General features: G+C 57.1%; 2 protein-coding genes across 2 annotated transcripts; both read left to right on the plus strand.

Moving 5' to 3' along the window:
* The first annotated feature begins 2,780 nt into the window (after positions 1 to 2,780).
* GJB5 (gap junction protein beta 5) lies at positions 2,781 to 5,727 on the plus strand. Its single transcript, XM_036848849.1, is given in 3 exon segments — positions 2,781 to 2,821; positions 4,883 to 5,048; positions 5,051 to 5,727. Coding segments are annotated over 2 exon segments (819 nt in total). The 5' UTR covers positions 2,781 to 2,821; positions 4,883 to 4,906.
* A 3,503-nt stretch (positions 5,728 to 9,230) lies between these two features.
* Positions 9,231 to 10,035, plus strand: GJB4 (gap junction protein beta 4). Its single transcript, XM_036848902.1, is given in 2 exon segments — positions 9,231 to 9,494; positions 9,496 to 10,035. Coding segments are annotated over 2 exon segments (804 nt in total).
* The last annotated feature ends 1,442 nt before the right edge of the window (positions 10,036 to 11,477 follow it).

Here is an 11,477-nt window from a genome sequence, read left to right on the forward strand (position 1 = left end):
CCCGACCCATTCATGTGTCTCCTCTCTCCTGTACTTGGCAGTCGTTTGGAGGAAGAACGTGGAGGGGGATAGATATGTGTGACTCTCTTTGCAAGGTGTGTGCATTTCATACATCATTCATTCCATAAATGTAAACGGAGGCCTAACGTGGTACCTAACAGGCCCCGTACTAGGCACCCAGGGCTCAGCACTGCCCCACAAGTGTGTAGCATCATGCCCATAGTGTGGCCTGTGTGTAAGAGTGTGTGCGTGTGGGATGTGCCACGCTCGCTGTAGACCTGCGGTGTTTGTGGCTCTTGCACACACTGTCCATTGAATTCAGGCCCTGTGTGACCTGCTGATAAAGGGCATCTTAGAAGTTAATTAGACCAACAGGCTGCGTCCAGGCACTAATGAGAAACCCTCCCGGGGCACAGCCTGCCTGCCCTCCCCACTCCCCAACCGTCACTGCCTGACCCGGGTTTTGCCTTTTTAACCCAAAGACATCATCCATCCACATGAGATTTTCTCTGGCGAGTAGTCTGTCTCCCCCTCCTTTCTCTGCCTTCCTTACATCTCAGAGAGAAGAGATGAGGAACAGGGAAAGGGGGAGGAAGTCATTTTGGGTACCCACCACGTGCCAGGTGTGTGAGGGCAGTTCACATACATCAGAGGCAGTGGTAGAAAGGGCTTCCTTTGTGCCGGGCACTGTTCTGGCACTGTGCCTCTATTGGCTGGGCTAATCTGTGTGCCAGCCCTACGAGGTAGGCAATGCTATTGTCCCACTGCACGGATAGGAAACTGGCACCACACGGAGAGGAAGAGGCAGAGCCGGATTCAGGCCACGCAGCCTGCACTCAGGCACCGCCCTGCACTGCACTCACTGTCCTCACAGGACACCCCTCAGGGGCACAAAATGTCTCATTGTACACCCGAGAAACAGGGAAAGTACCCAGATCTGAAAGTACCAGAGGTGAGATTCAAATCCAGGGCTGTGAGATTCCAGATGCAGGGGTGTGGGCCCAGACGTAGGGGTGTATGAGCTCCAGATGCAGATCTCCCCTGCCTTAAGGCAGTTCCTTCTTCCGCCTGACCCATTAGACAGGGAGGCACCTACTCTGGACAGGACTCATCCACCCCAAGGGACGCCAAGTCCCTTCTGCTGGAACTCACCCTCAATGTCCTTCTTACATCTCTGTGTCTCTGGGACCCCACCTGTGTGCCTGCCCCGGGCTGGGGGACCCTGGCAGCCTCTTCTGCTCCTCTCTTTATCTGTGTAGCCCAGCCCCAAACACAGCACCTGGCACACAGCCGTGTCTCAGCAATGATTCTTGAATTCAAAACACGGGCTGGGGCTTCCCTGGTGGCGCAGTGGTTGAGAATCTGCCTGCCAATGCAGGGAACGCGGGTTCGAGCCCTGGTCTGGGAAAATCCCACATGCCGCGGAGCAACTAGGCCTGTGAGCCACAACTACTGAGCCTGCGCGTCTGGAGCCTGTGCTCCGCAACAAGAGAGGCCGCAATAGTGAGAGGCCCGCGCACCGCGATGAAGAGTGGCCCCCGCTCGCCGCAACTGGAGAAAGCCCTCGCACAGAAACGAAGACCCAACATAGCAATCAATCAATCAATTAATCAATCATTAAATAAATAAAATAAAAAACAACACGGGCTGGTGGAAAGGCTAGTGTGTGCGGTATGGGGGCGGGGAGCAGCCCCTCGGGGTCGGGGTGGACAGTAGAGGGCAGTCAGCCATGAAAGGGCTGGGGAGGAGCTCGGTGTACGTGTTTGGGGAGGAGTGGGGCTGTGTGTGCAGGGGAGAGGGTGACTTTCCATACAACGCCTCAGATACTCAGTGTTGGGGTGCAAAGACTGAACTAGATTCCAGCAGCAATGGGAAGCTGGGCCCAGAAACTGTTCCATGACCTCTTCGCCATCATGAGAGGCTATGCAGCTGGTACTAGACTTATCAGCTGGTAATTAAGGTCAAGCTGGTGAGTTCCTGGGGGTCAGGGGCTGATCCGTGTTATGTCGTGCTCACGACAAGCCCCTAAAAATGTCCGTTCGTGGGGACTGATCTGCTCATTCAACAGGCGGGTCCCTAGAGCAAATTCAATTAAAATCAACTATTCCAATACAGTCTGATGAGGGCGTGGAAGCTGAGGGCAGTGGAAGCCCTGAGATGGGGCCCTAAGCCACCTGGGGCTGCACAGTCAGGGAAGGCTTCTTGGAGGAGTAAGCCAGGTGAGGAGAAAGGTGAAGGAAGGGCATCCAGGTGGGGACTATTGATGGGCAAAAGCATTTAGGCTGGAGAGAGAGTTTGGGACTCATGGCATTTCCAAAGGTAACTGAAGCTGTGAGAACAGAAGGCCACTGAGCAGCAAGTAGAGAGGGAGGAGAGTCTGGAGCAGCCCATAGAGTCCCAAGAAGTAGCAGTGGGAATTTCTGGAAAGGATAAGAAGCCAGGTCAGGCCTCAGCTTCTTCCACACAAGGCCAGGGATGGGAAGACAAGCGGGGAGTCAGAGTGGACCTGTGGTTGTCCCCGAACGGGTGCCAGGATTTGGGGCTCAGCCCCTGGGAGGAGGGAACCCGTAAATTTCCTGGGCCTCATCAGAGGCAGTCTGGGGAGGCTGGGGCCCAGCCAATGGCCGTGCCTGGCGCCGCTCCTCCTCCTCCTGGCCGGCGGCACACCCAGGCTGCCTGCTGAAATCTGCAGGCTCTGTCCTAGGAACGGGCTTCCCCAGACACTCTCCCTGGTTCTGACATGGGTCCCGGCTGCCTGCTGAGTTCGACGGCTGGCAGCCCGGAGCCGGTACCCAGAAAGTCCTGAGGAGTAGCCACTCAGGTAAGGCCATCTGTGTCCAGATGTGCCCTGCCCCTCGGCACACCTGGAAGGGGGAGACTTCTCTGGTGGAGAGCAGGGGGAGTGGCCTGGACACAAGACCACCCTGCGTCCTGATGGTGGAGGAATGAAGATGGGCTCCTCCCTCCTCTGCTCTGAGTTTTTCCCCTTGCTCCCCAGCTGAGCAGAGGTGGGAGCCAGGGACTGAGTGGGAGAGGGGCTCACAGAGGGGCCAGGAGCTGAGCAGGTGGGGCAGCTCTGCCTGGGCCTGCAAAACCCCGCCAACCCCAGGCTGGGCTGGGCGGAGAGCCCCTGGGCTAGAGCCTCCTTGGGTGTTCCCTGAGAAGCTGCCAGGAGTTCCGGCCACCTTAAGCAGGACTGAGCAAAGACAAGCGGATGATTCAGAGCCGGGGCCCACATTCTCTTGTAGACAGGACAGCGGAGAGACAGGGCAGGGAGCAGAGTCACCCCTGGGGTGACTGGGGAATCACTGGGGATTCACCTGGTGGAGGAGGGAGTGGACACAGCAGGCAGCTTCCCGAAATCTAAGGAAAGGGGCCCAGGCCCAGAGTGTGGGCTCCGAAGCCAGCCTGCCTGGGTTCAAATCCCAGCTCTGCCGCTTACCAGCTGTGTAACTATGAGCAAACCTCTCTGGGCTCTACTTTTCTCATCTGTAAATTGGGAATAAAACACATACCCTTTCATACAGTTGCTGTATTGATTCTTGCAAAGTGCTCAGAACAGTGCTGGCACTGCATAAACACCTGATAAATGCTGGCTTTTATCACTACCCTGCCCATCTGCAGTGGATCACGCAGTGTGGGGGGGGGGGCCGGGGGGGGAGGGGGAGGGGCGGGGGGCAGGACAGCACAGTCACCTTTGGCCTGGACCAGCACTAACCCCTTAGAGCAACAGGCTGTGCAGACAGGCTCCCTGAGGTCCCAGGGAGCCCAGTAGGGTAAGACCACCATGCATAGGTCTCAGTGGACCCCCCAGGAACCAGGCAGAGGAATTCCAAGAGAGGTCGTTGGGCACCCCTCACTCTGAACCATAGTCACATTCCCTAATTGGAGGTAAATCCGATTCCTGTGTGTTCATCACACCAAACTCGCCAGCAGAACTGACCAGAGCAGCATTTCCCATTTCGGTGTCTTGACAAGACTGTTCTACAAGATGACAAAAAAGGGTTCTATAGTCAAAGGAGTTGGTGCAATACTACATATTCTGTCCTCCTTTGGGAGACTCATAATGTGAATTTAATCTCATGGTCAAGTAAAGGGACCTATTTAACTTTGCACTGAACATAGTGCTTGCCTACTTTTCTTGAGCACAGAATAGAATCCTTTTCTCTTGCTGCTTCTGTTGCCAGCCTATCGAGCAGGGTTCCATGGAACACCAGTTCGGGAAGCATAGGAATACCAGGCTACTCTATGAAGTCTATTGTATCAATATCAAGAGAATCATCGCTCCCTCCCTTTTGTTTCAGCTGCATTGCCGTTGGCCTTGCTTCAAGTTAGCCGCACGTGAGCAGGACACTGCCTGGATATTTACAGTGTTAGACCAGACGGGAGTTTGGGGACAAGGTTCCAGCCTCCTCTCTAGCCCCATCCCCCAAGCCAGGTAAAAGGCAAAGAGCAGGTCCCCCTTGGGAGGAAGCTGTCTAAGGGGAGACAGCCTAGCTCCAAAAGGAAAGGCGAAGTCAGCCCCAGGTCCGACTCGCTGAGGAGGGGGGCCATGGTTGGGAGAGAGAGGGAAGTCAGCATGTCCCACCTCCTTAAGACCTGGGAGGACTAGTGGCTCCCCGGACCTGCCTTCACCCACTTTTATGGCTAAGAGTTGGGTTCTGGGCTGAATGACCTGTGCTCAAGGCCCAGCTCTGCACCTAATCGTGTGTGACCCTGCAGAAGCCCTCTGAACCTCAGTTTCCCTCAGCTGTAAAGGGGACGACAATAGAACCTAGCTCTGCCATGGCTGGGAGGACCCAACCCGGCGACGCTGTTCTATAAGGTGCTGCGGGTGAGTGTTCTATAAACTTGGGAGATGACAGTCATCCTCTCCCTGCAGCAGCGGCCGACGCCCGGGGCCACCATGAACTGGGGGATCTTCGAGGGGCTCCTGAGCGGGGTCAACAAGTACTCCACAGCCTTCGGGCACATCTGGCTGTCCCTGGTCTTCATCTTCCGCGTGCTGGTGTACCTGGTGACAGCCGAGCGCGTGTGGAGTGACGACCACAGGACTTCGACTGTGACACCCGCCAGCCGGGCTGCTCCAACGTCTGCTTCGACGAGTTCTTCCCCGTGTCCCACGTGCGCCTCTGGGCCCTGCAGCTCATCCTGGTCACGTGCCCCTCGCTGCTCGTGGTCATGCACGTGGCCTACCGCGAGGCCCGGGAGAAGAAGCACCAAGAGGTGGCAGGGAAGAACGGCGGGCGCCTCTACCCGGACCCCGGCAAGAAGCGGGGCGGGCTCTGGTGGACGTACGTCTGCAGCCTGGTGTTCAAGGCCGGCGTGGATGCCGCCTTCCTCCACGTGTTCCACTCGTTCTACCCCAGATACACCCTCCCTCGCGTGGTCAGGTGCCACATGGCTCCGTGTCCCAATACGGTGGACTGCTTCATCTCCAAGCCCACGGAGAAGAACATCTTCACTCTCTTCATGGTGATCACGGCCGTCGTTTGCATCGTGCTCAACATTGTGGAGCTGGCCTACCTGGTGAGCAAGAGGTGCCGCGAGTGCCTGCTGGCGAGGAAAGCCCAGGCCACGGGCCTGGGCCACCGCCGGAACTGGGCCACCACTTCCTCCAAACAGGACGACCTCCGCTTGGGCGACCTCATCTTTCTGGGCTCAGACGCTCCCCCTCCTCTCTTACCAGACCACCCTCGAGACCACGTGAAGAAAACCATCCTGTGAGGGGCTGCCTGGTCAGGCCTGGGTTGGAAGGACCCGGCAGCCAAGGTGCAGCCTTGGGGGTGAGAGCACTGTGCAGAGAGTGGGGACAGGCAAGAGGGAGGGTCTGACGACCTGGGTTCAGATCCCTCTTCCCCAGCTCCTGCCGCCTGCCCCAGCTGTGTGGCCTTGGGCAAGTTACCCTTCGGAGCTGTACCTCGGTTTCCTTTTGTGTACAACGGAGATGATGAGGCACCCCCCAATAGGGCTGCTGCTGTGAGGAGGGGCTTAATACGAGAACGGATGTGCACATGCCTTCAGTGTGTGCTGCCCACGGTCAGGGCTTAATAAAAGTCAATTCATTCACTGATTCAAGGTGACCTTTGATCCTTCGACCTTTGCGAGCCTTATCAGGTCATGGGGTCAACATCTCTGCCCCTGCAAAGGGCTGCGCTTGATCTAGCCAGGTAAGAGATCCCCCAGCACTCCTGGGGGGGTCATGCTCCTTGCTCATGCTCAAGTCTAGCCTTTATCTCCAGTTGCAGTTTTAGGCCCGTGGGTTGTCTGCAAAGAGAATGGAGCTTTATTACATGGGGAACCGCGTGTCTCGGTGGAAAGTTAATGGGCTTTTGAGTCATAACACTTGCATTTGAACACAAGTTCCAGTGGAACACTGAGAAAGCGACCACAGCCCCTCTCCAAACCGGGTTAATAATACTGAGCTGGTGGGGCTGTGAGTCTGGATGAGCTCACGACTGCAGATGGGGTTAGCCGGCTGTAAAAAGGGCCACATAAGCGTTAGTCACTGGTGTTAGGAAGTGCTCTATAAATGCTTGTGGGAAATGAGGCAGAGGAGCCCCTCCCTGGCTGCACATTAACCTTCACTGTTCCAGGCCCAAGGCCTCTCTGCAGCCCCCACTGGGTCACGCTCCGACTTCCCCAGAAACCCAGGCCCATGGAGGCTTGACAGGGAGGCTGTGCATTTCATGCTGCGACCTGCATTCCTTGTCTCCACCAGGGCAGCGGTACCCTTGTCCAGAGGAACCATAGGCAGGCCCTCCCACGCCCTACACAACTCACCAGCAGCCCAAGCTCTAGTCCCCAGAAATGTCCTGCCAGGGTAGAATGCAACCCTGGACTGGATCAAGGTCGCCCCTTTCCATAGATGTCAGCTGCTAAGGGCCTCAGAACCAGGCTTCCAGAGAAAAAGGTAGGAGAGAGGCCTGGGGACAGGGGGACGGGGGCAATAGGGCAATGGGAGGGGGATGGGGACAACGCCATTTGGTGCCGACCAGGTCCCGAACACGAGGCTACCAGGCTCCTGCGCCTGCTCGGGCAGTTTCCCTGCCAGCACGGGGAGCCAGACCCAGCCATGCCTGGCCAAGCTGCAGAGAAGGCGTGGGCCAGGGGAGAAGAGACACAGGTGTTTGCTCTGAACGTGTGCCCCGCAAGCCCGCCCGCCTACCTGCCTGCCCACCTGATCGCTCTCATTTGGCTCATTGGCTCAGAAAGCTCCCCCAGCAGGGGAGTGAGGAACAAAAGGTGTCTCCAGGAGGCCCTCGGGCAGACGGGCAGAGAGACCGGCCCAGGGACAGGAGAGTGGCTGCTAGACCCAAGAAAGGTGAGGACCAAATCGGGAAGGAGGCTGGGCTGGGAGGCAGGGATGGGCTGAGGATCCCCAGGGGAACTCGGGCTGTGGGCCAGACTTCAGGGAGGAGTAGGGGGGACAGAGGATCTCTGGAGAAACCCCAGGGAAGCCCCAAGGAGGGGAACGAATGTCCTGCCAGACCAAAGGGAGGACAGAAGACTAGAGAAGAGATAAATAAGAGGAGAGATGAGGAAGAAGTGGGGTTTTGACTGGGTTTAGCAAATGTCTATTGTGTGTTCACTGGGTCAGGCTCGGTGCTGAGTCCTGGGGGATCAGAGATGAATGATATGCGGAGGCTTCCCTCCAGAAGCTGACAGTCTGGCACGGAAAACAGGTAAACAGACCATTTAAGTACCAGTGAGGCATTCTTCCAGAAACGATGGAGGAGGGCGCTCAGAAAGTGTCCCAGAGGCACAAGGTTTGAAGATGCTGATACCTGAGTCAGGGATAGGGGAGGGCCCAGGGCCAGAGATGGAAAAAGATGTCACTGCAGGTAAGGGGTGTGGAGGAAGGAGCACGCAGGACACAGCCTGAATGAACCAATGGCCTGTGTGGGCAGCAAACAGCCACCGAGCAGACGGAGAAGGGAGGTGTCCCTGAAAGAAAAGGTAGATGGTGGGGGGACGACCGTGCCAGAGTCTTAGCTCTGTCCCTTCCCCAATCCCTCCCAAAGGCTGGAATGGTTGGAATTCTAGAGGAACCCACTGTGGTCAGGACAGTCAGCCCTCAGGCTCAGCACCAAAAGAAGGGGTGGCAGGATGATACCAAGCCACCATGGTTCCAAAGAGCCTGTTTCATTTGGAAGGGAATGTCAGGGTGGGGGACATCCTGGAGCCGGAGAGGAGAATGAGGATGGATATTACTCCGGGGTCTGCCCACCAGGCACAGGGCCTGGCTCATGCTGGCGCTCAGTTGGAGAAAGTTGAAGGATAAAAATACACATCCCTTGGGTTTCCCTGGTGGCGCAGTGGTTGAGAATCTGCCTGCCAATGCAGGGGACACGGGTTCGAGACCTGGTCTGGGAGGATCCCACATGCCGCGGAGCAACTAGGCCCGTGAGCCACAATTGCTGAGCCTGCGCGTCTGGAGCCTGTGCTCCGCAACAAGAGAGGCCGCGATAGTGAGAGGCCCGCGCACCGCGATGAAGAGTGGCCCCCGCTTGCCACAACTAGAGAAAGCCCTCGCACAGAAACGAAGACCCAACACAGCCATAAATAAATAAATAAACAAATAATTAATTAAATAAATAATTAAATTTTTAAAAAATACACATCCCTCAGATTTCCCTGGCGGTCCAGTGGTTAAGACTCCATGCTGCCACTGCAGGCGGCACGGGTTCGATCCCTGGTAGGAGAAGTTCTGCATGCTGTGCGATGCGGCCAAAAAAAAAAGATACATGCCCCTCCCGTCCTGCCGGGTCCAGCCCTCGCAGCTGATGGGAGAGCGGATCATCCAACCCACACTTTGTTACTATTTCTTTAGAATTCATGTGAGCCCGCAGGCCTGAAGGTTGGAGTCGATGAGGTTGGTGGGCACGTCCATGCAGGATGATTACCCTTCACATGTATCTATTACTTTGTAGAATAAAATATGCCCTGATTTTGGAACTGGAAGATGGACGTTCAAGACCAGCTCTGTCACTTCCAGCCGTGGGCCCTGGGCGTGTGCCTCTCTGGGCCTTAGCTTACTCTCCCGTGAATTGGGGACAATGGCCATCCTTACCCCACCGAGTCATTGCCAGTGTGGACATGATGACACGGTGGTTGTGAAATGGTTTGCCAATCACACCCTTAATGAAGGTTCCCATTTCCAGGTTCTCCTAGGCCTTGTGACCCCCTGGTCTAGATCGTCCACACGAGGAACAAAGGCCACAGTCAGCATGAACTGGGCGTTCCTGCGGGGCATCCTGAATGGGCTGAGCAAGTACTCCACGGCACTGGGCCGCATCTGGCTGTCCGTGGTCTTCATCTTCCGCGTGCTGGTGTACGCGGTGGCGGCCGAGGAGGTGTGGGGCAATGAGCAAAAGGACTTCATCTGCAACACCCGCCAGCCGGGCTGCCCCATTGTGTGCTACAATGAGTTGTTCCCCGCATCCCACGTGCGCCTCTGGGCCCTGCAGCTCATCCTGGTCACGTGTCCCTCATGCACTGCTCGTGGTCATGCATCTGGTCTACCGCCAGGAGCGCAAGCGGAAGCACTGCCTGAAGCATGGGCCCAACGTCCCATCCCTGTACGACAACCTGGACAAGAAGTGGGGCGGCCTCTGGTGGACAGACCTGCTGAGTCTCCTCCTCAAGGCGGCCGTCGACTCCGGCTTCCTCTACATCTTTCACCGCCTCTACCAGGACTATGACGTGCCCCACGTGCTGGCCTGCTCCGAGTCGCCATGCCCCCGCACTGTGGACTGCTACATCTCCCGGCCCACGGGGAAGAAGGTCTTCACGTACTTCGTGGTGGCCGCAGCCATGCTCTGCATCCTGCTCAACCTCAGTGAGGTCACCTACCTGGTGGGCAAGAGGTGCCTGGAGACCCTGGGCTCCAGATGCTGGGGGTCTCGGCGCTGGACTCACCTGCCCGAGACATGCCCGCCGTATGCCCTCTCCCAGGGGGGGCACCCCCAGGATGGGAACTCTGTCCTAATGAAGGCTGGATCAACCACAGTGGATGCAGGTGGGTATCCATAACCGGTGAGGTCGGCGGCTGAGACCACCAGAGCCTCTGCCTGCTCCCTAAGGTCACGGCAGGGCAGGTGAGGAACGTGGGTGTGGAGCTCAGGAGACCCACCCAGGGGCCAATGCTGGGAAGCAAATCGGTCTCTGGGTCCTCAGCCCCAGGGGAGGAAGGTTGATGGCTGGAGGGGATTTTGTATATGGCGATAGGGTATGTCAAACCCTTAATAAATATGATTTTCTCAGTGTTTTGCAGACCAGGGAGGGAGTGATGGGAAGGAAAGCAGGGGGGTTCATGATGGACCTTGGAGAGGAGGCCAAGACCGCTCAGTGGGCCTCTGAGCCCTGGAACCTCAGATCCAGGTTTACCCATCACACACACACACAGTCACACCACACTCACACACACACACCACACACAGAGCATGCCCCCAGGACGTGGTGGGAAGCCCAGAGGCTGACCCAGGGGTCTCTGGACTCTGCAACCAGCTGTTCAAAGCAGGAGGGGAGGTACCCCAGGAGACCCTGTGCCAGCATGAGTTGGTTCTCAGCGAGTGTCCCTCAGATGAGTGCACATGGCTCCCCCATTCCGGCCTCCCTAACCCTGCCCAGCACAGGTCCCCAGAGGTAAGTCCCTTGGAGGGTAGGAGAGGCAGGTCTGCTGTGCGTGGGGCAGCGCCGAGAGCACGTCCCGGATGGGCAGTCTGCCAGTGTGTCTAGGAGGCCCACGCCCACAGGCCAGGGACCCACGGAGAGCATCCAAGCTAACGGGTCCCTCACAGATCCTCAAGGATGAGGAACTTCCCTTGTCTTTACTGGCTACACAATCCCTCATCCTCCCCTATACACACCACTCAGACCTTGACAACGGCCAAAACCAGCCTAGGCTTGCCCTGAGTCCCAGAACACACACAAATGGCTCATGGGACAACTGTCTGGGAGACCCCCAGGCATCTCCCACTCAGCAACCCCCAAACTGACCGTGTCATCTTTCCCCAAACCTGCTCTCCTCAAGGATCACCCCCTCCCCATGAATAACACTGCCATCCACCCAATTGTCTAAGCCGGGAGCTAGCCTGACATCCTCATCCCCGCCCCATCTCCCAGCCCCTCATACCCCACGTCCCAGTACAGCACCAAATCCCACTGATTTCAACCCCTAAATGTTTCCTGAATCTACCTCTCCTCTCCCACCCCACAGCCTGACCACCTCCCACTGGGCCTCTCCCATTTGCCCTCCTCTACGGGGACAGAGCAGTTGTATACGAATCTGACCACATCATTCCTCCTGCTCTGACAGTCTTTCCACCATGACCACCACCCCCATTGCCCTCCACCTGGCCCCACTGACCTCCCCAGCCTTACCCCCCCCACCCTCCTCATACCATCATAACACACCAAAGGGCTTGCGGATCTCCAACCAGACACATCACACTGGGTCGTGCCGGGAGCTTTTG

The sequence above is a fragment of the Balaenoptera musculus genome, chromosome 1, assembly GCF_009873245.2.
Source record: "Balaenoptera musculus isolate JJ_BM4_2016_0621 chromosome 1, mBalMus1.pri.v3, whole genome shotgun sequence".
Taxonomy (NCBI): domain Eukaryota; kingdom Metazoa; phylum Chordata; class Mammalia; order Artiodactyla; family Balaenopteridae; genus Balaenoptera; species Balaenoptera musculus.